The sequence below is a fragment of the Hyla sarda genome, chromosome 2 (genome assembly GCF_029499605.1).
Source record: "Hyla sarda isolate aHylSar1 chromosome 2, aHylSar1.hap1, whole genome shotgun sequence".
Taxonomy (NCBI): Eukaryota; Metazoa; Chordata; class Amphibia; order Anura; family Hylidae; genus Hyla; species Hyla sarda.
Genome location: NC_079190.1, coordinates 156,838,838 through 156,866,811, shown reverse-complemented (window position 1 = coordinate 156,866,811; position 27,974 = coordinate 156,838,838). Strand labels below are relative to the sequence as shown.

Here is a 27,974-nt window from a genome sequence, read left to right as displayed (position 1 = left end):
TTAGGTAGGCAGTATAGTTCCCCCCACATTAGGTAGGCAGTATAGTTCCCCCCACATTAGGTAGGCAGTATAGTTCCCCCCACATTAGGTAGGCAGCATGTTCCCCCACATTAGTAGGCAGCATGTTCCCCCACATTAGGTTGGCAGTATAGTTCCCAACACATTAGGTAGGCAGTATAGTTCCCCCCACATTAGGTAGGCAGTATAGTTCCCCCCACATTAAGTAGGCAGCATGTTCCCCCCACATTAGGTAGGCAGCATGTTCCCCCCACATTAGGTAGGCAGCATGTTCCCCCCACATTAGGTAGGCAGCATGTTCCCCCCACATTAGGTAGGCAGCATGTTCCCCCACATTAGTAGGCAGCATGTTCCCCCCACATTAGGTAGGCAGTATAGTTCCCCCTTACATTAGGTAGGCAGCATATTCCCCCCACATTAGTTGGCAGCATGTTCAACCAAATTAGTTGGCAGCATGTTCCCCCACATTAGTTGGCAGTATAGTTTCCCCCACATTAGGTAGGCAGCATATTCCCTCACATTAGTTGCAGCATGTTTCCCCCACATTAGTTGGCAGCATGTTCCCCCACATTAGTTGGCAGTATAGTTCCCCCCCACATTAGGTAGGCAGTATAGTTACCCCTGCATTAGCTAGGCAGTATAGTTACCCCTGCATTAGCTAGGCAGTATAGTTACCCCTGCATTAGCTAGGCAGTATAGTTCCCCCCACATTAGGTAGGCAGCATGTTCCCTCACATTAGTTGGCAGCATGTTCCCCCCACATTAGGTTGGCAGTATAGTTCCCCCCACATTAGGTTGGCAGTATAGTTCCCCCCACATTAGGTAGGCAGCATGTTCCCCCACATTAGTTGCCAGCATGTTCCCCCACATTAGTTGGCAGTATAGTTCCCCCCACATTAGGTTGGCAGCACCCCCCCTCCCTCCCCACAGACATACAGCTTCCAGCCATATACAGTGTATGGCTGGAGGCTGTATGTCTGTGTGCTGCCCCCACTGTGATCCGGTCACCGCTCCTCCGGCCCGGGGTCACATCTACTGCTATGGACCATAGCAGTAGGTGCCAGGACCGGTCGAGCGGTGACCAGAACGCTAAAGAAGATAACGCACCGCTGGTCACTTACCAGGGCCTGGGCGCGTCCTCCTGCGATGTTCCTGCCGTCATCCTGTTCCTCCTGCGTCTCTGTGGTTGTACGCACGGGACGTCACTGACGTACAACCATAGAGGCGGAGGACCAAAGGAGGATCGCCGCGCATGTGCTAAAGAGGCGGCTTTCTTTCTTTTTTTTTTTTTTAAAGCGAGATTAAAGGTGAAGGCTGGCGGCCGGCGGCGGGCCACATGACGAGGTCTGGCGGGCTGGGATTCGGGCCGTGTGTTTGACACCCCTGTTGTAGACCTTAGTACATAAATCTAATGTTATTCATTGGAATAGCCCATATACAAGCAAATTTCATGAGACCATTTTATGGAGACATGGGGTGGAGTTATTCATTGGCATGCACATGCTCTGAATTTATCAATTGTGCAAAAAATTATTTTGCACAAACTTTTGGGCAAATGTACTCCAGTGGCCAGCTGACATAGGGATGTGTGTGAGCTTTTAGCCTTTTTTGCACTATCCAGGGGCTATGATTTGCGAAATGTATAAAGTGATGTGCACAACAAAATACATTTTGCACAGCAACTGGGGAAACCACACATTTGGGCAGGTTTCCCATTGAACAAAAATATATGCTAATGATACAATCCCACCCCCATATTGTTCTGTATATTCCAGTATTGCAGCTGAGATATACTCATACATCTGCCAAATAATAAAATGATTATTCAAAAACATGGGGAAAAGACCAGTAAAACCAGTGTAGATTGGTTTCAAATTGAACAGTACTTGTAAACACAAAGCCATCATCTTATTTTAGTGACACAGACATCTTAACAATGTTGTTTTAGATATACTTAGTCTCCTTGTATTTTAAACTACAGGGTGGGCCATTTATATGGATACACCTTAATAAAATGGGAATGGTTGGTGATATTAACTTCCTGTTTGTGGCAAATTAGTATATGTGAGGGGGGAAACTTTTCAAGATGGGTGGTGACCATGGCGGCCATTTTGAAGTCGGCCATTTTGAATCCAACTTTTGTTTTTTTAATAGAAAGAGGGTCATGTGACTCATCAATCTTATTGGGAATTTCACAAGAAAAACAATGATGTGCTTGGTTTTAATGTAACTTTATTCTTTCATGAGTTATTTACAAGTTTCTGACCACTTATAAAATGTGTTCAATGTGCTGCCCATTGTGTTGGATTGTCAATGCAACTCTCTTCTCCCACTCTTCACACACTGATAGCAACACCGCAGGAGAAATGCTAGGACAGGCTTTCAGTATCCGTAGATTCAGGTGCTGCAGAATGGGCAAAACAAAAATTGGAACAGGACCCTCAGTTTACGTAGAAGATTTTGTGCAGTGATGAGGCAAACTTTTATGTGAATGGTGAAGTTAACAAACAAAACCACCACTATTGGTCTGACACTAACCCACACTGGATAGATCCCTCCAAGACTGTTGGAACACAAAAATTGATGGTATGGTGTGGTATATGGGGTACAAAGATAGTGGGGCCATTCTTCATCAATGGAAACCTCAAGGCCACTGGATATGTGAAATTGCTACATGATGATGTGTTTCCCTCTTTATGCACTGAAGCTGGCATGTTCCCTGAGTTTTTCCAGCAAGATGGTGCATCACCACATTATGGGTGTCAGGTCCGAGCATTCCTAGATGAACAGTTTCCTGGAAAGTGGATTGGTCATCGTGGGCCAGTTGAATGGCCCCCAAGATCTCCCAATCTGACCCCCTTAGACTTTTATCTTTGGGTGTTATCTGAAGGCAATTGTCTATGCTGTGAAGATACGAGATGTGCAGCACCTGAAACTACGGATACTTGAAGCCTGTGCTAGCATTTCTCCTGCGGTGTTGCTATCAGTGTGTGAAGAGTGGGAGAAGAGAGTTGCATTGACAATCCAACACAATGGGCAGCACATTGAACACATTTTATAAGTGGTCAGAAACGTGTAAATAACTCATGAAAGAATAAAGTTACGTTAAAACCAAGCACATCATAGTTTTTCTTGTGAAATTCCCAATAAGTTTGATGTGTCACATGACCCTCTTCCTATTGAAAAAACAAAAGTTGGATTCAAAATGGCCAACTTCAAAATGACCGCCATGGTCACCACTAGAGATGAGCGAACTTACAGTAAATTCGATTTGTCACGAACTTCTGGGCTCGGCAGTTGATGACTTTTCCTGCATAAATTAGTTCACCTTTAGGTGCTCTGGTGGGCTGGAAAAGGTGGATACAGTCCTAGGAGACTCTTTCCTAGGAATGTATCAACCTTTTCCAGCCCACCGGAGCACCTGAAGGCTGAACTAATTTACACAGGATAAGTCATCAACTGCCGAGCCGAGAAGTTCGTGACGAATCAAATTTACTGTAAGTTCGCTCATCTCTAGTCACCACCCATCTTGAAAAGTTTCACCCCTCACATATACTAATGTGCCACAAACAGGAAGTTAAAGGGTACCTCTCATCAAATAAACTTTTGATATATTTTAGATTAATGAATGTTGAATAACTTTCCAATAGCATGTTAATGAAAAATATGCTTCTTTCTATTGTATTTTTCCCGATCAGTCCTGTCAGCAAGCATTTCTGACTCATGCTGGAGTCCTAAACACTCAGAGCTGCCAGCCTGCTTTGTTCACAGCCAAACAGGCTGTGAACAAAGCAGGCTGGCAGCTCTGAGTGTTCTCCTTTGTGAACAAAGCAGACTGGCATCTCGTAGTGTTTAGGACTCCAGCATGAGTCTGAAATGCTTGCTGCCAGGACTGGTAGGGAGACCCCTAGTGGTCATTTCTTCAAAGTGGAAAATTAAATAGAAAGAAGCATATTTTTTAATAGCATGCAATTGTAAAGTTATTCTTCATACATTAATCTATAATATATCAAAAGTTTTTTTGATGAGAGGTACCCTTTAATATCACCAACCATTCACATTTTATTAAGGTGTATCCATATAAATGGCCCACCCTGTATAACTTGCAGTAGGAGTGCACTGATCTTATTTTACAGTGAACATTTTGTTTCATATACTCTAGGGAATATTTGTTGGGGACTTTTTTTTGCAGAGAAAACATTGTCGCACAACTTTTTACACCTTCTGTACACTATGTCTCTTCAAATCAGCATGTTTGTGTAGAGAATCTGATATCAATTCCAAAATTTCTTGAATTTTCCCCCTGCACAAGTTAACAATACATGAAATTCACAAATAAGTCTAAAATCCAAAATTCAAGAAAGAAATGGGAAAAAAATGTAGTGCTCACTTTGACTGAATTTAAAATATCTACAAAACTTGACAACAAGAAGACTGTCAAAGTATAAGGACCTACATAAAAGAAACTGGACATACATTTAAAATTATGTCTGATTTCAGCATTAAACTTGGATACAAAAATACTCAGTAGAAGCAGTGTCTGGTGCAGGGGGTAGAATCCAGTGTTTCTCTGGTGCAGGGGGCAGAATCCAGTGTTTCTCTGGTGCAGGGGCAGAATCCAGTATCTCTCTGGTGCTGGGGGCAGAGACCAGAGTTTCTCTGGTGCAGGAGACAAAGTCCATTGTCTTTCTGATGCAGGAGGAAGAATCCAGTGTCTCTCAGGTGCAAGGGGCAGAATCCAGTGTGTCTCTGGTCCAGGGGGCAGAGTCCAGTGTTTCTCTAGTGCAGGAGGTAGAATCCAGTGTTTCTCTGGTGCAGGGAGTAGAGTCCAGTGTTTCTCTGGTGCAGGGGGCAGAGTCCAGTGTTTCTCTGGTGCAGGGGGCAGAGTCCAGTGTTTCTCTGGTGCAGGAGGCAGAATCCAGTGTCTCTCTGATGCAGGGGGCAGAGTCCAGTGTTTCTCTGGTGCAGGAGGCAGAATCCAGTGTCTCTCTGATGCAGGGGGCAGAGTCCAGTGTTTCTCTGGTGCAGGAGGTAGAATCCAGTGTTTCTCTGGTGCAGGGGGTAGAGTCCAGTGTTTCTCTGGTGCAGGGGGTAGAGTCCAGTGTTTCTCTGGTGCAGGAGGAAGAGTCCAGTGTTTCTCTGGTGCAGGGGGCAGAGTCCAGTGTTTCTCTGGTGCAGGGGGTAGAGTCCAGTGTTTCTCTGGTGCATGAGGAAGAGTCCAGTGTTTCTCTGGTGCAAGAGGAAGAGTCCAGTGTTTCTCTGGTGCAGGAGGAAGAGTCCAGTGTTTCTCTGGTGCAGGAGGAAGAGTCCAGTGTTTCTGTGGTGCTGGGGGTAGAGTTCAGTGTTTCTATGGTGCTGGGGGCAGAGTCCAGTGTTTCTATGGTGCTGGGGGCAGAGTCCAGTGTTTCTCTGGTGCTGGGGGCAGAGTCCAGTGTTTCTCTGGTGCTGGGGGCAGAGTCCAGTGTTTCTCTGGTGCTGGGGGCAGAGTCCAGTGTTTCTCTGGTGCTGGGGGCAGAGTCCAGTGTTTCTCTGGTGCAGGAGACAGAGTCCATTGTCTTTCTGATGCAGGAGGAAGAATCCAGTGTCTCTCAGGTGCATGGGGCAGAATCCAGTGTGTGTCTGGTCCAGGGGGCAGAGTCCAGTGTTTCTCTGGTGCAGGAGGCAGAATCCAGTGTCTCTCTGGTGCAGGGGGCAGAGTCCAGTTTTTTTCTGGTGCAGGAGGTAGAATCCAGTGTTTCTCTGGTGCAGGGGGCAGAATCCAGTGTCTCTCTGGTGCATGGGGCAGAGTCCAGTGTCTCTCTGGTGCAGGGGGCAGAGTCCAGTGTCTCTCTGGTGCAGGGGGCAGAATCCAGTATCTCTCTGGTGCAGGGGGCAGAGTCCAGTGTTTCTTTGGTGCAAAAGGCAGAGTCCAGTGTTTCTCTGGTGCAGGAGGTAGAATCCAGTGTTTCTCTGGTGCAGGGGGCAGAGTCCAGTGTTTCTCTGGTGCAGGAGGTAGAATCCAGTGTTTCTCTGGTGCAGGGGGCAGAGTCCAGTGTTTCTCTGGTGCAAGGGGCAGAGTCCAGTGTTTCTCTGGTGCAGGGGGGCAGAGTCCAGTGTTTCTCTGGTGCAGGGGGGCAGAGTCCAGTGTTTCTCTGGTGCAGGGGGGCAGAGTCCAGTGTTTCTCTGGTACAAGGGGCAGAGTCCAGTGTTTCTCTGGTGCAAGGGGCAGAGTCCAGTGTTTCTCTGGTGCAGGGGGCAGAGTCCAGTGTTTCTCTGGTGTAGGAGGTAGAATCCAGTGCTTCTCTGGTGTAGGAGGTAGAATCCAGTGTTTCTCTGGTGCAGGAGGTAGAATCCAGTGTTTCTCTGGTGTAGGAGGTAGAATCCAGTGTTTCTCTGGTGCTGGGGGCAGAGTCCAGTGTTTCTCTGGTGCTGGGGGCAGAGTCCAGTGTTTCTCTGGTGCAGGGGGCAGAGTCCAGTGTTTCTCTGGTGCAGGGGGCAGAATCCAGTGTTTCTCTGGTGCTGGGGGCAGAGTCCAGTGTTTCTCTGGTGCTGGGGGCAGAGTCCAGTGTGTCTCTGGTGCTGGGGGCAGAGTCCAGTGTGTCTCTGGTGCTGGGGGCAGAGTCCAGTGTGTCTCTGGTGCTGGGGGCAGAGTCCAGTGTTTCTCTGGTGCTGGGGGCAGAGTCCAGTGTTTCTCTGGTGCTGGGGGCAGAGTCCAGTGTTTCTCTGGTGCTGGGGGCAGAGTCCAGTGTTTCTCTGGTGCTGGGGGCAGAGTCCAGTGTTTCTCTGGTGCTGGGGGCAGAGTCCAGTGTTTCTCTGGTGCTGGGGGCAGAGTCCAGTGTTTCTCTGGTGCTGGGGGCAGAGTCCAGTGTTTCTCTGGTGCTGGGGGCAGAGTCCAGTGTTTCTCTGGTGCTGGGGGCAGAGTCCAGTGTTTCTCTGGTGCTGGGGGCAGAGTCCAGTGTGTCTCTGGTGCAAGGGGCAGAGTCCAGTGTGTCTCTGGTGCAAGGGGCAGAGTCCATTGTCTCTCTGATGCAGTGGGCAGTGTCCGGTGTTTCTCTGGTGCATGGGGCAGAATCCAATGTCTCTCTGGTGCAGGGGGCGGAGTCAAGTGTCTTCTTGGTGCTGGGGGCAGAATTTAATGGCCTGACCCACTCTACCATACACATTTTCAGAAAGGGTAGGCAACAGCACACAAGAAAGAATGCTTGAAAACTGTGTAATAGGCCAAAATGTTGCATGGAATTTGATTTAAGAAAATTATTTCTATACATCCCTTTCTGTCTATGTATGCTTTCACTGACCCTGTCTGGAAATAATAGCATTATACAGTACTTAGAAAGACTATCTGTTAAAAAGCATGAGACTTAAAACAAATCTGTGATCAGTTTAGCAGAACATATCTTTCTCGGTCATGCATTTTGCATGACTGAGAAATAGGCGTTTTAATGTCTCTGCTGTTGCTGCTGATAGGTCCAAGAGGCAGGCTCCTCTCCGGGAACTCTGTAACCAAAGGGACCTTGGCTCTGCCTATCACCAATGATTGACAGCTAAAGCATCCAGAAAACTACTTGAGCTGTTAATCTTCAGGGAGCCTGGGAGAAGAGCGTGCCTCTCGGATTATAGGCAGCTGCAACCTGGACATAAAAACATTTACCGTAGGAGTCAGCGAAGCACTTGATTAGTCCACAGCTATTCTTCCCAGCTCCTCTATGCAGTGCACACTCATGCTTTTCTATGCAGTGCACACTCATGCTTTTCTATGCACTGCACACTCATGCTTTTCTATGCACTGCACACTCATGCTTTTCTATGCACTGCACACTAATGCTTTTCTATGCACTGCACACTAATGCTTTTCTATGCAGTGCACACTCATGCTTTTCTATGCAATGCACACTCATGCTTTTCTATGCAGTGCACACTCATGCTTTTCTATGCAGTGCACACTCATGCTTTTCTATGCACTGCACACTCATGCTTTTCTATGCACTGCACACTCATGCTTTTCTATGCAGTGCACACTCATGCTTTTCTATGCACTGCACACTCATGCTTTTCTATGCACTGCACACTCATGCTTTTCTATGCACTGCACACTAATGCTTTTCTATGCAGTGCACACTCATGCTTTTCTATGCAGTGCACACTCATGCTTTTCTATGCAGTGCACACTCATGCTTTTCTATGCACTGCACACTCATGCTTTTCTATGCACTGCACACTCATGCTTTTCTATGCACTGCACACTCATGCTTTTCTATGCAGTGCACACTCATGCTTTTCTATGCAGTGCACACTCATGCTTTTCTATGCACTGCACACTCATGCTTTTCTATGCACTGCACACTCATGCTTTTCTATGCACTGCACACTCATGCTTTTCTATGCAGTGCACACTCATGCTTTTCTATGCACTGCACACTCATGCTTTTCTATGCAGTGCACACTCATGCTTTTCTATGCAGTGCACACTCATGCTTTTCTATGCAGTGCACACTCATGATTTTCTATGCAGTGCACACTCATGGCAGCTCATCATCTGTGTGAATAAATAACCATATTGAAATCTAGCATGCATAATTGAGTATTCCCTGATATCTGCCAATAAAGGATAGTCTGGACATGCTATAGTTACCTGGCAAATGAACCTATTTGTAAAGGAAAGTCAATATATTCAGCATATGAACGAATTTATTTTCCAAACGTTTCCTCATGCTGATCCCTAATCATAGCACAAAATTAACAAATGGAGTGTTAATATCTAATGATAACCAACTGAAATGAATATTTTGACACCTCAGCTATGCAGTTTGCAGTTTCCACCAGACACTAAAAGATGTGCTAAAATGCATGATAATGGAAGAAAATAAGAGAACATGTATTCTAAAAACCTCACAATAGATGAAATGTGGAATTGACCTAAAAACTTCAATAGTTTTAATAAAAAATTAACTGCTATAGATATTGTTAAATAAAAAAGAAAAAAAAAGAAAACCCTCACATCTTAAATATGTGTCTGTTCAGCGCATGTACTAGATTGCTTCTCTGTTGTGCATGTGCATAATGCTGGTCAAGTTCATCGGCTTCGCAACATCGTCCCTAAAGTTCCTGACTTCGTAGAGGACTTTAGGATCACCTCAAACTGTGGCATAAAGGGAGAGATTTATCAAAACCTATACAGAGGAAAATGGCTACAGTTGCACATAGCAAACATGTAGATTGAGCCTTTGTGCCCCAAAAGTGTTCCTTTTTATTATTTTTTTTAAATGATAAAAGACGCAATCTGGATGCTATGGGCAACTGCAACACTTTTCCTTTGCACAGGTTTTGATAAATCTCCAGACTCCTCAAAAAACTCTCTCTCCCACACAGCTCTACAGAAATGTCAATCCCTAATGGCTTTGGTTGATCTATCTGATATCTGGAGATTACACCTAATATCGGGTTGGACCCCCTTTTGCCTTCATTCTTCATAGCATACTTTCTACAAGGTGCTGGAAACGTACCTCCGAGATTTTGGTCCATATGGACATGATAGCATTACACAGTTACTGTAGATTTGTCATCTGCCTATGATGGAAATCTTCTGTTTAACCACATCCTAAAAGTGGATGAGGGATAAGTTAATTCTGGCTGCAGTACCCCTTTAATTTTCTAGTACAATTTTGTTAGCAGAACTTAAGTTAATACCTACCAAACATATGAACCTAATTACATCTAAATATTAGCTACGTAGGGCTCTAATTAGGAAAAAAAAAAGTTATTATTTATGTATAACGAAAAAATAAATATACAGTAAGTAAGTACTTCAAATATAAATGGTGTCATCTTTGTATTAAAAGTATTTGGCCTATACTGTTTCAATTCTGTCTGGACAATGACCTGGCTGCTTCTGTCCTCGATCCGAAAAAATAATTTCATGAGAGCAAGGAAAAAATTGTCAGGCAGTGCTCTACCCTGTCTTTGCAATGAAAAGCACTTCTTGCTGTTGCTTTGAGTTATAAAATTTATTTATTATCTACCATGTTAAGGAAGTGAAATGAGCATATATGCTTGAATGGCTTGCATTTCAAGGTCACCCATTCTTTTGTGGCTTAAAAAGATGAATTCATAAGCTGAGCTTGTGTTGTAAAATGACAATATTATTGGGTATGCCAGAATACATCATACAGACATTTAATCAAAAGATGATTAAGTTATATTTCAATCTTTTCTCCTTCAGATATTTGTAGTTAAATTTTACCTTCTCACGTGCTCCATATTTTCAAGTGAAGAGGGAGAAATATCTTCACTATGAAATAGAGTGGCCTGCTGCTGCTCCTCCAAATTGCATCTTCCGGGATTTGTATGCTATGGCCAAGTGTTTGTGGATTATCCTCTCTATATGTATTAACATATACACAAAAGTGGATATGCAGTTGTCAAATGCATACTAATAAAAAGTTGCAGAGGCAATAACATTTTATCATAAGTGGATAAAATTTATGAAGGGGTTGTCTTAGTGTAAAAACTCTTTGAAATAGTCTGATGGAGTGGTTGGAGTCGGCTCACATCAGTGCCACACACATAGTATGTGTAAACATTCTTTTTAAAACATTTACAAATATGATGTACAATTGTATACCTTTTTAATTATGTGGTATACATTTGTATATGTTCATATACACTTGCATACAATTTAAACATATACTTTTTTTTTGGGGGGGGGGGGGGGGTTCTGTATGTACTCTGACAGGTACAGAGAGGAACAACCTCTCGATAGGATATATAAACATATACTAAAGGAGAGTAGAAAGCAGAGAAAAAGAAATAGAAAGATGGAAAAAAGAGAGAAATGGAAAGAAGAAAGAGGTAGTGAGAGAGAATACACCAACCATACCATCAAGCAATTCAATGAAATACACACATTGCATCTGGTGCTTTGTATATAACTCTGTATGTGTTTTTTCTGTGTTCCTTGTATGGTTGTGTTCTTTGCTCTTCTTTGGCTCTTATATTTGCCCAGTAAACCAATAGTTGAGGTATGCAGTGTGCAGTCTTTTCCATTTCTTACAGTAATTGTGCCTGTATAATAAACTACACTTGCCACCCTGTCCCAAAGCATATCCTTATCCTGCTAAAAACAGGAGTAAAACGTTCACAAATCTGGTGTGCATCACTTCTCTAAAGCCCATGATGCAACGTTTCTTGTGCAGTTTATCTGGTACATTTGCTCCAGTGAAACTGGAAAACCTCTTTGAGCACAAAATATGTGTAGTATGTATTTATGTACATGTAATACCTGAATTTTAAAGCTGACAGCAATCTGTTCTGGTTCCTTTTACAAATGCATGCTGCAATATTCTTATATTCTAATCTTTAGCAGATAATGTAACCTTTAATTTACTTTTAACAGAATCATGATGCTTTCTGTTCTTCGATATACAAAAACACCAGTGAAGTTCTGGTTTATAAAGAACTACCTTTCTCCACGGTTTACGGTAAATATAAGTGATAATTTAGTGTATACATAATATACTATCTATTGTTGTTTTAGCTATTTAAGAGGTTTCTACAGGTTGTTTCTCTGATCAACGTGGTGCTGCATTTTTGTGCTGAGAAATCAAAGTGCTTACCAGGAATGTTCGATGTGATAATTATACAGAGGGTAGAGGTCACAACTATATATGTTTTGCCAGCATCTGCAAACCTAGTCAGGAGCAGGAATTACCTACCATTTATTTTTGAATTAGGCCAATTAGCCACTTTTTCATTTATATGTGTGTTATGTGTTTGTTTTAATATATTGTCTTACAGTTTGGGTCACTGTGCGATTTAAGGAGTTCTTAAATGGACTATTTGCTGTATAATTTATTTAACTGGCACTCAGTTATCATAAATCTGAGCTATACTGTTGACTGATTTCTTTGTGAAGCCTGTACTATATGTGAAAACATGTATGTTAAAGGAGAACTCCGGTAAAAAAAAATGTATCCATTATGCCCAGGCTGCCAGAAAAAACATAATAAACTTTAACTTAATTTCCACCAGTATTGCCATCCGTCATATGTTCCGTCAGATGTTCCACCTCGGCCGGTAATAGGCTCATTGGCAGTGTCATGTAATGGGCCTAGACAACAGGGAGAAGGCCTAGGCCCGGGCCTGTTATATCACACTGCCGCTTAGCATATCGCTGGCCAAGGTGGAATATTGCTAGCTGAGCCGCAGTGTGATGTGTCTGGCACCCAAAGCCAGAAGATGACTGGGCCGGAGGATGGGGCAGCAATATCAGTGGCATTGAGGGAATGGTGGAAGGTAAGTTAAAGTTATTCTTTTTTTTAATGTATTATGTTTTTTTTACTGGAGTTCCCCTTTAAAGAAAAGAAATTAAACAAAAGTTTTATTTTCAGGAAAACTAAAGGAAAAAATGTTTTTACATCATTTGAAGTACAATGAAGTGATACAGAAATTTGCATAGCCTTTTAGAAGTGTGACATAACCTGTTAGATACCTGAATATTACTCTTGATCTCTGACTGCAGGAAATCATACCGCACATGGCCCAGGAATATGGATTCCAGTATGAGTTAGTCCAATACAAGTGGCCTCGATGGCTACACCAACAGACTGAGAAGCAGCGGATTATATGGGGTTACAAAATCCTCTTCCTCGATGTTTTATTCCCACTCGCGGTAGACAAAATAATCTTTGTTGATGCTGACCAGGTACAGTTCTGTGTGTCAAATTAAGCATGTCTTTCTAACAGAATCAGGTGCCAACTTGCAGGCTTTGCCCAGACGTTAGTGTGAAAACCGATTTTATTCTTAACCCAAATATCAAGCTTAGTGGCAAACAGAGTGAGATTGTAAATCCATCTCAGGTAATTATGTGAACATTCTTTTAATCCCAGAGGGATTTTACAAGCTCATTACCTTCTCTCTCCAGTCTTTGCAGAATATCCTTGCAGAAGGCTTTCGTTGCTGCATTTTCCATTCCTCCTCCTTTGTTCTTATAAGTTCAGGATGTTCAGTGTTTAAATGATCTGTGTCTTGCCTGTAGCTCCCAAGGAAAGGAATTTGATCTTGCGTTTAATGAGAAAATCGGAAGAACCAATGCTTCATAGATCCTTACAAATCCAAGCTAGGCCCTGAAGTTGAGACATATTTAATCCGAATATTGACAGTTTCAATCCAAGTACATCCTTAAATAGTTTATTTGGAAAATGTTACTTTAACCACTTTTTGCCTGGATTTTTCCATCTATGTGGATCAATGATTATATCATATTTTTCTTTTAATTTCCACCCATTTCGCTTGAAGTACATATAAGACAAATAGAGAAAATAAGCAGACCACAGATACTGTATGTGTGTGTGTGTGTATGTATATATATATATATATATATATATATATATATTCCAAAAATCTAATGTACTTAAAAGGTATGCTAAATCTAACTAAAGACCAGAAGTAGGCTAAAGATTGGTTAAGATAGGGATTTTGGGGGAGATTCATCAAGATCTGTGGTGACATCTTGCCCCTAGCAACCAATCAGATCTCTTCATTTCTTTTTTAGAGGCCTTTTCAAAAATGAAAGAAGCGATCTGAATGGACGCTATGGGCAATCTCCCCTTTTTGTTACCAAAATGCATTTCTATTAGTTTAACAATTTTTTCATATAATAGGGTTTTCTGAGACTTGCCCCATATTACTGTTGCAAGTCTGCGCATTAGTACATCATTAAGCCAGTTGAAGCTACATGCCACATGGCCACATTGTCAAAAGTTTGTCTATTGAGGTTGCTTCCCTCTTGAAGGAGGATTACTGTCTGGAATGTATTGGAATAAATATTGCATTGTTATTTTAAATGATAACATTTTTGTAGAGTTTTATACAGATATAAGTGATAAGATTCTGCCCACCTACTTAGTAAAAAGAATATCTATTTATATCACTATATTGGACTTTATGTTTTTGTACCTAGATTGTTAGGACAGATTTAAAACAATTAAGAGACTTTGACCTTGGCGGTGCACCCTATGGTTATACCCCATTTTGTGACAGTCGCAAAGAGATGGATGGGTATCGCTTTTGGAAGTCTGGATATTGGGCATCTCATCTTGGACACAGGAAGTACCATATCAGGTTGGCAAAAGCAATTCAATATTATGCATATTTAAGGCTAGGATCATGTTTGCATCAGAGGCTCATATATGGCCTTTGTTGCAGAATCTGTCCAAACAACAGCTTGCAGTAAATTATTTTTATCCAGTTGAGTCCTGTCAAATGAACGTACACTATTATAGAAAATTGAAAGACCCTATTAAAAGGGTTATCCACCATTAGGTGATTTTAGTACGTACCTGGCAGACAGTAATGGACATGCTTAGGAAGGATCTGTGCTTGTCTTGGGGCTAAATGGGTATGTTGTGTGATCACCATAACACTGGCTAGCTATTTGTGAACTAGTATTTTCTGTTTGACTTTTCTTTTTTTGACTAAAAATCCCACAATTCCATCTTCCTCCTTCCCAAACATCAGCCACCCCACCCATTGAAACATAAATGAGCTGCAGACCTGTGGTTTTCAATCAGGGTGCCTACAGCTGTTGCATTAGTTGCAGATTGATCCCTCCACCCATTGAAGCAGACAGGCTCCCTGTCATCAGCTGACTAGTGAGTCAGGTCTCGGCCGCATTGCAAGCTGGGAAAAATCTGAGACAAAATAAATTTTGTATGCTGGTAAAAATAAATATTGGGGGGAAATTCACAGAAGAATTGTATTGAGAAAACCGTCACATACAGGTACAGACACTATATTATGAACTAAACTAACTTTACAGCCCCTGTAGCATAGTCAAAAACAAATTCCTGGAATACCACCTTAATATCAGAGGGATCTGTTAGGCTCATTTAGTGTTTGGTGTGCAGCAGACTGGCTTGCTCTGTTTTCCGCTGCTGAACTTTGTACATTGCGAACTTCCATGAAAACCTGTAATTTTCAATTTTGCAGTGCTTTATATGTAGTGGACCTTAAAAAGTTCAGGAAAATTGCTGCAGGCGACAGGCTTCGTGGACAATACCAGGCTTTAAGTCAGGACCCAAACAGTTTATCTAACTTGGATCAGGTAAATATATTTGATATTCCACAATAACATGACTTTAGCTTTAATAAGTATCATATTCTTCTAACAAAGCATTTTACTGTGTTCAAAATACCATCCTTCTAAGCACTGATTAACTAGTTATATGAGCTTTTAAGAACCTCTTTTTTTTTGTAATATTCAGTTTGCTCCATATGTGCAAAATTATGCAACTTTAAATACACTACATTAAAACATTTCCCATAATTTTCCTGTACCTGTAGAGTCTGCGCAGCTCCTTAACATAGATGATTTTCCTGCAGCTTCTCACATACATGCAAGACCACAATGCTTCTGGCTGCTGCTAGTAGAGGACTAATGTCACCTTCTCTCTCTTTCTCTCTCTCTCTCTCTCTCTCTTTCTCTCTCTCTCTCTCTCTCTCTCTGACTGAAGGATTGTACAGCCTATAAACTAGTGTATTTTTTAACTTAATGCAATACTTAATGTATAAAAATATTTGTTTTATGTCAAGAGGTGTCCATACCTGTCAAATTCCTGGTCTTTCATAGGCTAATCACAGGATAACTTTATCTTGTTCTGTGATTGTGATTTTCTATCAGTGACTTACATTGCTGCTAAATTTTATTACTTTATCTCAACATAAATATTCCCTCAATCAGCTTTTTTAACATTCAGGATTAAGCAGCTTGTCAAGCCTCTCATACCCTACTGATTGGTCAGAGTTGTCACTGCAGTCTAACCTTTAGACTCATCCAGATGCAAACTGACCTTAGGCAATGTAGGCACCAGTCTAGGTCGCCTCAGCCTAGTCAGTCCAGGGGGTTGTTGATGATCAGTTGTTGATGATCACTAGCACAGGGAATCCTGGGAACTTTTATCTCCAAGCGTATCTTTAGGTCGTGCTTGCAGATAAAAGCTGACGGAACAAAAAAAAACTGCTGGTTCCAAGCTCTGTTGCTGCCAGGGAAGTTGTGCAAGCCAACTTCCGCCTCCATTGTGCAGCAAACCTAATCTGCATTCCAGCAACAGGACTATATCTTCAAAACTCCAAGACCCATTTCTGTAAGTTATACCTCATCCTACTCCTGTTCACCCACACTATTACCTATCTTATTTGGTTTAGTGGAGGTGAACATCCTATCCGTTTCCTTTTAATATTCAGACACTATGTTGCTATAAGGTCATAATGTGGCAATATTATTTGCCCTTGGTATTATTAGTACCACTGTATATGTACCGCTCTATTCATTGTCTATGGGGACACCAAACATTTCCAAGCTCTGAACTCAGCCCCATAGAGAATGAATGGAGGGTTTGCCCAGCAGTCGGACCACTGCTTTGCTAGTTATAACTTAATAAGATGCAGAAACCCCTTTAAGGGAGCCAGGGTAGTTTTGTAATTAAGAAGTTGTATGTATGAAAGCCATATTCCAGATATGTACCCCCACGCACATCCCTTGCCAGTTATTCAGGGGGTCTTTAAACCTGTGTTTTTTAATCTAGGTGTTGGATCAAGTGGTAGGGATAGTAGAGAAGACTTGTGTGCAAAGGAGGAAAAATATGGATTACCTACAAGGTGGGTAAGAGGGCCTGTATTGAAGCTAGTTTCAATCTAACAGCCTCTTTATCCTAAGTTCCTAGGTTTGTCATAAGAACAGATAGGACCAAAATAAGCCAGAAGATGCCCTGTGATCTGGTGAGGTGCCAAAGTGGACTCATGGCTAACATGTAGTTTTATGGACATATTATGGAAAATATCTTGTATGTGTATGGTGTCCATATTAGGACATATTTCTATTGTCAATGCCAGTTTAAAACTCGTTACTCACCCAAACACCTTAATTTGATACGTGACAACCTGAATCTTATATCTGATGCCTGATTTTGAAAATGTAAAACCTGACCCCTGAGTCTGATCTTTGACATCTGACTCTGCATGTAGAGTTTTAATTGACTAACATTTCATACACCTATCCAAAGCAAACTTCTGCAAGTACAGAGGTGCAAACCTCTTGATAAATCTAGGTACATGCCCTGCACAAGCTTAGAGCAGGTGCCCCCTCCACCACAAGCCCGTTTACACAGTGAGTGCAGCTGAGAAATGCAAAAAGTCTCACAATGCAAAAAGCCCCCTTTAGATCTCTTCGTAAGTGCAGACTCTTAATACAGTAGGGAGAGAAGGCCAATTTCACTCCAGCAAAGATGCATATTAATGTCCAAATTCTATTTACATTTAATGTCTGCCTCTCACATCTTTCTTTTTCATAGGCCAGAATTACCATTAGTATAAATAATGTATGTGCTAGCTAGCATGTACATTGCAAATTCAGTTGATGTCGGCCCTTCATTTTTGACTGTATTTATTGCTCCTTTTCAGCAGGAGAATTAGATATAGTGCATGTGCTAGCTAGCCTTTACATTACAAGCTCAGGTGATGTCTGACTTTCATTTCAGACTGTGTATATTGCTCAGTAGCAGCAGCAGTGTTAGGTACACTGAATGTGATAGCTAGCTTTAACATTACAAGCTCAGTAGATATGTGTATTTCTGAGTCAGTGTCATCAGGGGTATTAGATACTCTCAGGGTCCTGTGGGGACACATGGGATTGCAGGTGTAGTGTATATGCCCCACTGTAACTGCTAGCTGTCTTTCACAGATACCTACAGTGTATCTAGTACACCTGCTAACACTGAGCAGTAAAAAAAAAAATCAGAAATTAAACTTAGGTTCACATCCCCATTTTACCATCCTAATTCAGCTCAAAATTTTTCACCTGCAAATCGTATAAAACTGTATATCAAGTCGTATACATTGATTAACATTGAATAATCGTATCCAACACATGCATCAGTTTTGATCCGCATTCGATTTTGTCCAATTTTAAAAAGGGTGGAAAATCGTTGTTTAGTACGTTTTTTTGCCCAGATTCAAAATTGTATCACAATTGTGTATGAATTCTACATCCTAATGTAGACACTGTACTTGGGATAGAAGAACAAAACCAGGAAGCTCACCCCTCCCATCAGCTTTGTTCTCATTAGAATTGAAGTTTTCAGGTATTTAATATTGGTTTGTAGTTCAAAGGGAACAAACCCATGCTGCAGGTCGGCTGTCATGTGGATCCCCAAATACTTAACTGCAACCTGCTGCTATTTAAAGGGAAAGGCTGAATTGACATGGAACACTTCCTGATAATTAAAAAAAAATAAGTATTTGTTAACGAGGACATGTGACCAGCTTCCAAAAAAATGAGATGGCTTCATCATAGCTTTGCGTACCCTGATCACTCACCTTTTTACAGTTTCTTCATATGCCCTTCCATTAGTATGATATGTGGTTTTATAGTTTGTCTGACAATTCAGGCAATTAAATGGATGTAAACTTAATTTAAATAACGGGAGGGAATATCATGATGGGCAGGATTATACAGTCAGGGGGTTTGTATTAGGTATGTTTGTCCCTGAATGTACAACATTCACACCCCCTGACTGTACAATCCCACCCATCACCCCATATTCCATTAATAAAACAATGTTCAGGTCCATCTGACTGATTCTCTGAATTGTCAGACAAATTATTATGGTTAGTTGTGTTGGTGATTTCTGTAATTGTCAATTGGAGGGATGTTTACAGCAGCATTAAAGAAAATATGCTGCGGATCCAGCAGATGCAGTTAAAGCTTTTTCTTCTCTATAATAAGTTCATGCAATACAGACAAACTCTTAGCTGCCGGCATACTGATGCATTTCTGCCACCTAAGCACTTTTAATCATGGGGCCAGAAGTGTGTCTGTTCCGGCAGCTGAGCGTTCGTCTGTATTGCATGGACTTTTATAGTAAAGGAGAAAAAGTTTTAACTGCATTTGCTGGATGGTTTGCATATTTTCTTTGATGGTTTCTCCATTTCGTGGGATCAAGGATACAGGATCTGTGCATTGATCAGTGATCTACTTTGCAGGGTGAGCTGGATCAACTGTTTCCTTTACTTAAAGGTGTATCACAGTATACAGATTCCAAAATTCATATATTCAGGTCTAAAGCCTGAACTCCCACACCTTACCCAAAAAAATGCATCTTCACAATATCAGTTTTTGCATATTTTACTTTTTTAGTTATTATTGTCTATTAATGCTCTTTTATTGAAATTTATTAGATTGTCAGACTAAGTGAAGGACATTGATTATAAAAGGAGAGGAGAAACCAGTTTAAGAGCTTAGGGAAAGCATAAGGGCTTTTTCATTCTGAAAATTTGAGATGGAAAATGCCGCCTCAGAATCCACATTTGAATTCTGATATTGCACGGATAAGTGACACGGTACTTCTTTTTGTTTCAGCATCAAAAAATTTGAAATACGGTTTATAAAAAGGGCATACATTTTTCAGAGCTGTGTGAACAATGAAAAACGTTTGTCTGTTTGGGATGGATTTCCATGTGGATTTAGATGCTGAAATCAGCATAGAGTGACAAGGACCTGGTTGTGATTTCTAAATGACTAGGTCTAGAAGTTCTACTGTAACACAAGCTGCTGACATAGTTAATGCATCTTACTGGCTTTGAAGCTGTTTAGATGTATAGCAGTCAAAGTGGTGACCCTGTCCACTACCAGAAGTAACTACAATGGGCATATGGACATTAGAACTTAACTGTGGAGTGACAGGAGGACAAGTCTAATGAATCACATTGAGTTTTACATCATGAGAAAGGCAAGGTATGGGTGCATCCCTTACCTGGTTAATAAATAATGCCAGCATGCATTATGGGAAGAAGGTAATGGATATCCATAATGCATGCTGTAAGGGACGTATGTCGGTGTATAGAATAGTGATGCTAATTCAACTGTATTTTCTAATGGTCATTGAGTGTAAATACAGTAAAATTACCCCTGGATGATTCAAGCCATGAGTCATTATCAACAATGACTGTGTGTAAGTCGGGATTCTAGAAATGAAATACAAGAGCTTTCATCCTACCTTGTCATTTAACTATCAATGTATGTTCTATTTAAAATCCCTTATACAGGACCTTCCCAATAATATGATTCACCAAGTGTCCATTAAATCCCTACCTCAAGAGTGGCTGTGGTGTGAGACCTGGTGTGATGACAAGTCCAAGGGAAAAGCCAAAACTATAGATCTGGTGAGTAGCTGTATGGGAAAAATAACAGTATGTCCCACAAGACGGCAAAAGCCAAACTTTGACAATGATTTTAAAAAGTCTGATCAAATCGTACATTGCTTGCTGGGTTTTCTTGCTCCCCATCCACCAAAACTTGCCTTTCATTTGAAAATGTCCAAAATATTTTGTTCCCTTAATTTGTCTGTTGCAGTAATATTTGTATTTTATTATGTGTTTTGCAAAACATGTTTTCACTGCTGTCATAATACTTTGCACATATTGGCACAGATGTATTAAATGTACATTGTTTTTGGGGTATAATAGCCATTTTCTAATTGGCTGGCCCTTAGCATGTGGTTTGACAGCTTTGTCTGCTGTGTGGCTTGTCATATCAACCTTGAGTAGATGTATCCTATGTCTAGAGCAGTGCCACTTTTGGTATAATAGCAGTGTATCCAACTAATCTGAAATATGTAGCTAAACATTAAAATGTCAGGATTTTGTGTTTCTCTGTGTTAAATATATTAACATATTTGACTTACACCTTTTGAGCCTTATTCAATTTTAGAAGTACAATATGAATCACAATATAATATTAAAATGGCTCTTTTGTTATAAAAAAAATGCAATTAAGGATCAGCACAGAAAATGCATTTTTTTAGAAATTGCATTTAGAAAGACTGCCATCAACATATCAACTGGTAACAATTGGTAGGCCTTACATTTTCACAAAGACAGGTTTATTCTCTAAAAGGCATACCTACATATTTATGAGAGAGGAAAGATTTCTTCTATTATGCTACAATTACTCAATCAACAACCTCTGGTGACTGAACCAGGAAAGCTTTTGGTCAAACCCCAGATTCTTAATTCATTGTGTTTTACTTTTACAATACCTATTCAGATGTATAGGACAGTTTGTCCCCTTTCACACTATGGAAAATCGGTGCAGAATACCTACAAGAAATTCTGTGTGGACCTTATAGCAGCCTCCCATTGATTTTTATGGGAATTCCGCTATTTAGTTCACACATCAGACGTTCTGTAGCAGAACTTTTGATGAGGAGTTGAATTCTGGCAGAAGATTGAACATTAACATTGGCACCAATTCCAGATTATTTTGAGTGGTGAAAATCCATTGAGAATCCTTAGTGTGAACAAGCCCTTACAAAAAATATGGCAACAAATATTACTCCATTACTACCGGACAGTAACTTGAGTTTACTAGTCTGTTGTGGTTCCTAATCACACTGATAGTAGAGCTGAGGGTCAATCCAATAAAGCTCTAAACAAGTTGTTTTTTGTGCTCCTTAAATGGGCACTGTCTGAATCAAAAACTTTATATGTTGTACATCTTGGCAAAACATTAACCTTTTTAAATATACTTCATAAAAAATTATACGTTTTTAGAAATGATGACTTATAAAAGAGACCACTAGGCTCCAGTTAAAGCAGACTCCTGTCTGAAAACAAAGAGGGAGCATCCTGTGGTGATTGAATAAAGAGGCCTAACACAGCGCAGCAGACTCAGGGAGGAAGTGAGTGCATGGTGAGTAAGGGCTCAGTGCTTGCCTCGGGTACGCCCTTCCTGCGCAGTTTATGTTGGAATGAGTGAGCAGAAGAAGAGGGATTTGTGAGCCAAATACAATAGCTAGACAAATAAGAGATGTAAAGCATGTACATATATAAGCATTATTTTTCTGTGATATGTACAAGTTAAGGAACTGTCTCCACTGATGCTACAACTGACACACATTAGTTCTACCTACTCCGCATAGTGTGTACCCCTGTAGTCTGTCTCAGAACCTTGTACATTATCTTGCAGGCGTCGTTTCTCACATTTGTCACAAGTAAATGCGCAGCATTTGTACATGACCAGCGTGTATTGGGTCAGTGATTTTGGATTAGTGACGTCCCTCTTTGCAGTCGGATAGTGAATCCTATATTAGATCACTGATCAGTCTCGGTTCTGTACAGTTTTTGGGGATATTTGTTTTGTACTGTAAGCTTCTTGTTCCAACTACTTAGATATATCCCAGCTCCCATATATCTTTCTGACATTTTGTTTTCTTTACAGTGTTAGAAAATTGGTTCCTCTTTGTTTTCTATTCTTAATCGAATGTGGCAGCCTCTTGTTCCACCTGTGCCTAAAGGGATCAAGTCTAATAAGCCATAGGAAAGATCTATTCAGTAGGCTTGGAATTTCCATTCTATAGCAAATGTGTTGAGGGAAAAAAAAGAGAAAATGTACAGCACCCCGCCTGGGAGCATGTCTTTTTCTGTAAATGCTCAATTTGTGGAAGTCAATAAACTATTCTGTAATCTGTCAAGGCCTAGAAAGTAGAATTGCATTATTGCCTGGGGTGGTCAGACCCAAAAAATGACAGCTATTCAAACAGCAACTTAAAGATCTTGACAGCCTGTGGTGTAATATATTGATTTAAAGAGATATCTGCAATAATAGGAGTGTTCAGGATACATTTGCAGTTATTGTGTTTCTTTGTACTTCGAAGAGAAATATCATTTCAAAGTGGAATTTTATAGCCGGTGCAGTTTACATCTTCTTTTATAATATTTTGTCATCTTATTGGTTTTCAGGTCTAGCATATCCTGATATTCACATAGCAATTTGATGTCCTTAGGGAATTTACAGCATGATTTATAAAAAAAAAAGTGAAAAAAGAATACACCAACTGTATATGTTATGTAGTGTGTTAGAACATTGTGTGAGAGGAAGCTCCAGGAATGTGTTCCACATGAATAGTATCCCATCATAGATAACTAGTATCCAGTGGCCACATCTGGATACCAAACCCTAATATATTACAGCAGCACCCAATACATTAAAAGTAAGGGCAGTGTGATTATAAGGGGATTGCCCAGTTTATCACCTTTTTTATATACTCCATTAGAGTTCATTGAGGGAATCCTCTATTCACAATCTTAAACTTTTGCTCAGAATGGTGAGTGGCTACAAAGAGTGTCTTTACCTCTGGAGGACCCTACTCTCCTGCATTACACAGACAATCTACTTTTTTGGATCAGCATTATGTAATGCTTCATTTCTCCTTTTGGGGGTGCTGCAAAGAATTTGAACATCAGTTCCAAATAACGTGTATTGCATCTAAGACACCCTCAAAATGCGCCCCTTGATACCACTGTGCACTGCAGAACACATTTTTTCAGTCCGGAGTACAGATTTGAGATACACATGGATTAAGTCACATGTCACTTATTCGCACATATATTGAGTGTAAACTTCTCTGAGAAGCTAAGGCACAGATTAGCTCAATTGAAAGGATAGTTTGTGTCCAAAATTGCTGAAAGATTTCCAGCCAAAATGATTTCATATTTCACTCTCACTGCCAGGTTCCCTACAGATGGACCCTTGTGGTCCCCTTAGCTGGACACTTTGTGATCAGCTTATTGTTAGGGCACCTTTTAATAAGTAGGGATTGTGCAAAGCGGGGAAGCCCTATTGGCTCACTGGCATGAATGGGGATCTGAACCATTCTCTATAGCGCTTCTTGTCTTACTTGCTATATTTTCAATCACAGTGCAACAATCCCAAAACTAAGGAACCCAAATTAAAGGCTGCAGCACGCATAGTCCCTGAATGGACCGACTATGACAATGAGATCCGTCAGTTTTTGAAAAGGATAGAAGAGCAGAAAAGGAATGGAACACAAGCACCCCCTAAAGGTAAGGCAATGTGCAGGAGAATCACTTGATGCCAGTCTCATAGCCAGAGGCATGTACTATACCCAAGCCTTTAACTCTTTATACCGCAGTGTCTAGGGTGACAGCTGTCATAAGTGAGGCTTTCATAATGGTAAATAGCATGGTTCCTGTCACATGTTGTGTGTTTCATTATAGGCCTGTGGCTGTTTTATAACACATCAGCAGTTTTCCTTTCACATTTATTCCTCTATATACGCACTCCTTTTAGTGTATAGTAGCAGTTATCTGTCATGAGATGTACCAGGTTTACGGAAGCACCAGAGTTCTAAGTGATTTGTGTTTCTTGTCTTCTGCCTTCTGGGTCAGTGATTTTGGATTTATCAGGGGTCACTGCCTCTTTATTGTACATTAGAGTACATTTTGTCTTGGTTCCGGATAGACTTGCTATATCATTTTGTTTTCAACAATAAAATGTTTTCCAAATGGTTTAAAATATTCCAGGTCTGATGTATCTTTACTTGAACCCAGAAAGCTCCTGGGTCACTGGGGGACGCTGGGAGGGTGTGATGGTGGTGTTGATGCAGCTCACTTAAAAGGTTATCCAGGATTAAAATACAGAGCTGATTTCATGCAAAAACAGCGCCACTCATGTCCTCAGTTTGTGTGTGGTACTGCAGGTCAGTTCTATTGAAGTGAATGGAGCCAAGTTGTAATACCACACACAACCTGATTGCAGATGTGGTGCCTGTTTTGGAAGAAATTAGCCCTTTTATAGAGGTTGCCAGGGGACATAAACATGCATTCATATGGCCTGGGGTGCGTTTAAAAAAAATAAGCAGTGTGCTTCCCTGGCTTGTGACCGAGACAACAAATCACAGGAACCATAAAGCATGGGGACTGGGAGACCTTGGAATTGCAGCCTCAGGGGATTGGGGTAGGTTAGTAGATTTATTTATTTATTGTTGCCACCAGCCATATGTAAAAATGTTGTGTACCCAGAAAAGAGTGCTTTTTTTTTTTCTTCCAAAAACAGCACCACATCTGCCCTCAGTTTGTGTGTGGTATAACAACATGGCTCAATTCACTTTAATGAAACTAAGCTACAATACCCCACACAACCTGAGGACAGAGATGGTGTTTTTGGAAGAAATCAGTTCTGTTTTTCTAATCCTGGATAACCCCTTTAAGGGCAAAAACGAATTGACAGAATGTTTCCCTATAAGAAGTGCTCTAATTTAGCCCTGTTCCAAAACTATTAACCCCCATCATGTATAGCATTATCAGAAATGATGGAAATAAATAGTTTTTACTATTGGTCACATGTATGTGCAACACGATATATGTACAGTGAAGACTCACATCCAATCTAAAGGCTTCACAATGTCTCCTTTTCTCTTGTTTTCTGCAGACTTGAATCATGATGAACTTTAGCACGTTTCAGGTCCACAGAAAGTAAAGACCCCACAACGGACTCATCATTCTGCAATAGACTCTTAACATTGCAGGACTTGTATCTGCAGGAAACTAGGATTCATATGGACAGTTCTTCTTTGATCACTAAGAGACGTGTTTCTAAAGATATATATATTATTTTTTTTTTATGAATTAAACATACATTTTTTGGTACATTTTTTTGTGAATTAATTTTATGTCGGATGGTACAGCAATGGTAAGAAGCATTGGATTCCCGGACACAGGTCTATGTTAGGAGTCTCTAGCACAGTGTTTCCCAACCAGTGTGGCTCATGCTGTTTCAAAACTACAACTCCCAGCATTCCCGGACAGCCGTTGGCTGTCCGGGCATGCTGGGAGTTGTAGTTTTGCAACAGCTGAAGGCACATTGGTTGAAAAACACTGCTCTAAGCTATGGTATACCAGCAAGTTTTGCTGCGATATCCTACATGTACTTGATGGACAACTTTCTTGTAATTGGCAGTGTAGACTATGAATGGCACAGGGCAGGTTTAGAGGTATGATAGGTTTTGGTGCCCGTTATTACCGACATTAACTTAAGCGTTGTAGTCTTTAAAGTTTTGCACAGATAATGGTTAAACCAGACTGTTATATAGCAGACCCCTGCTCTGCCCTTGGTATGACATGTTTCTATCATGTTCCTTTTTGAAATTGTCAGACAGCATAAAAAATAGGTTGGTACTGCTAAATGAATATATACATACACACATATATACATAAACACACACATATAATGATGAACCAGACTGTTAAATAGTAGACCCCAGCTCTGCCCTTGGTATGAGATGTCTCTGCTAAACAAATAAATATACACATATATTCATACACACACACAGGTAGGTAGATAGATAGTGACCCATCTAGTTTTTGGCCACTTTTATTACTGAAATATCTGTCTATTTGTTCCTATAAAATGCTGACACACTAATGTTATATGAATGTATGTTTTTTCTGCTGTAAATTTAGATTTGTACAGATCATGTTATTATACAAGCATTGTTGTTATAAATGACAATATGTTTACAGTCACTTCTGTGTATTTGGTTTGTCTGTGTATACGTGTTCGAAGGCATATCTACTTTGGAAGCTCTGTTAAAAAGCAATGTACGGGGATCCATATACCCGAGAATCGTCTCAAAAGTAAATTTCCCTTCTTTGCCCTGTCCCCATCCAATTCTGTTCTTATACTGTCCAAATACAGGATGGATTCATACACAGTGGCCCTCATTTACTATTACAAACCCAACATCTTTTGTCGGGTTGTGCGCCAGATTCTGTCGCATTGCGCCAGAAATTCTGTCTGCGCCAGAATCTGCGCCAGAAATTCTGTCTGCGCCAGAATTTGCGCCAGAATTGAAGAAACCCCGACTAACTCTCCATTTTGCTAAGAAAACCCGAAAAAAGGGGCGTGGTTGCCGGGGAAAAGGGAGCGTGGTCTCCGAAAAGGGGCGTGTTCCCGACATTTTTACCCAATCCAACATATTTACTAAGGTTTCCACATAAAATGTCATGGATTTGAAGGAAAACCCGACCGATCAGAGCATGTGTAAAAAAAAAGCAAAATGTAGGGAAAGTGAAAATGTAGGGAAACCTTAGTAAATACGTTGGAAAATAAATTGCAGGGAATTAAAACCCACAAAGAAACCTACACTGCACTCTTAGTAAATCAGGGCCAGTATTTTGACCAAAACCGAGAATTAGTCCAAAATACAGAACCATTTGCAAATCTTTCTATCATAGTTTTTTTTTTCGTGTTGCTTCCACTCTTGGCTTTGGTAAAACTACTGACCAAAATATTGTGTAAATCCTACTTTCAGCTGCATTCACATTTCAGCAGTTGTTTTCTCTTTCTTATTTTTCCTCATAGAGGAACATAGCCCAGATAGGGAAGAGGAAAACAGTTTTGGGAATAGATCCCAAACTGACGCAGTGTTTGACCCTAGCTTTATTTGTCATGACTGTGTGTGGCATTAATGTTTTTGTTATTTATCTTCTTTTTTTTTTTTTTTTGCTTGCAATTGATGGAGGTGTAACCTAAACTTTGTCCACTAGATGGCCCCTGTTTCAGATATATTTTTGTGTAATGATTAATCTCAGGATTGTTCTATACACAGATACCTATGGATGAAATACAAACTCAGCAGATAACCATATTATAATCTGCGTGAACTTGTGAAATATTTTCTATGATTAAAGGTAAAGAAAAACAGTGCTCCTAAAATGGAGAGATTCCTAATGAGATCATAGGCTGATTCTTCTGCTCTACTCCCCATAAGGCTGCGTTCACACAGCTGTAATACAGATACGTATACAATAGTATATGCATGGTCTTCCTGCCACAAGGTAGAGATTCATTTCTTCATGCTTATTTGTCAGGCCAAATATATTTGTGTCCAATATAAATAATACCTTCCAATACCAGCATGCCTCATTTCCTGTACAGCATCACATTCTATAGTGACATTAGTTGTTTGACTGCTTTGTTCCTAGAAATTCTGCACAGATATAATAGGCAGTGTCACTAAAATTTAATTGTACAGCTGCTTACTACTAGATTTGGTCAGGCTCAACAAACTGAACAGATCAGATCACTCCATGTGTGTGCACCATATAATGTTAGGACACAGTG

General features: G+C 40.7%; 1 protein-coding gene across 2 annotated transcripts in view; it reads left to right on the top strand.

The window, feature by feature from the left end:
- UGGT2 (UDP-glucose glycoprotein glucosyltransferase 2) overlaps positions 1–26,368 on the top strand; it is a 409,630-nt gene extending 383,262 nt beyond the window's left edge. For both annotated transcript variants that reach the window (XM_056555597.1, XM_056555598.1), the window contains 7 exons: positions 11,390–11,474; positions 12,515–12,697; positions 13,956–14,116; positions 14,984–15,098; positions 20,096–20,212; positions 23,749–23,893; positions 25,281–26,368. In XM_056555597.1, coding sequence (XP_056411572.1) covers positions 11,390–11,474; positions 12,515–12,697; positions 13,956–14,116; positions 14,984–15,098; positions 20,096–20,212; positions 23,749–23,893; positions 25,281–25,303 — 829 coding nt within the window. In that variant the 3' untranslated portion in view covers positions 25,304–26,368. The remainder of the gene's footprint in view (positions 1–11,389; positions 11,475–12,514; positions 12,698–13,955; positions 14,117–14,983; positions 15,099–20,095; positions 20,213–23,748; positions 23,894–25,280) is intronic.
- Positions 26,369–27,974: the final 1,606 nt, after the last annotated feature.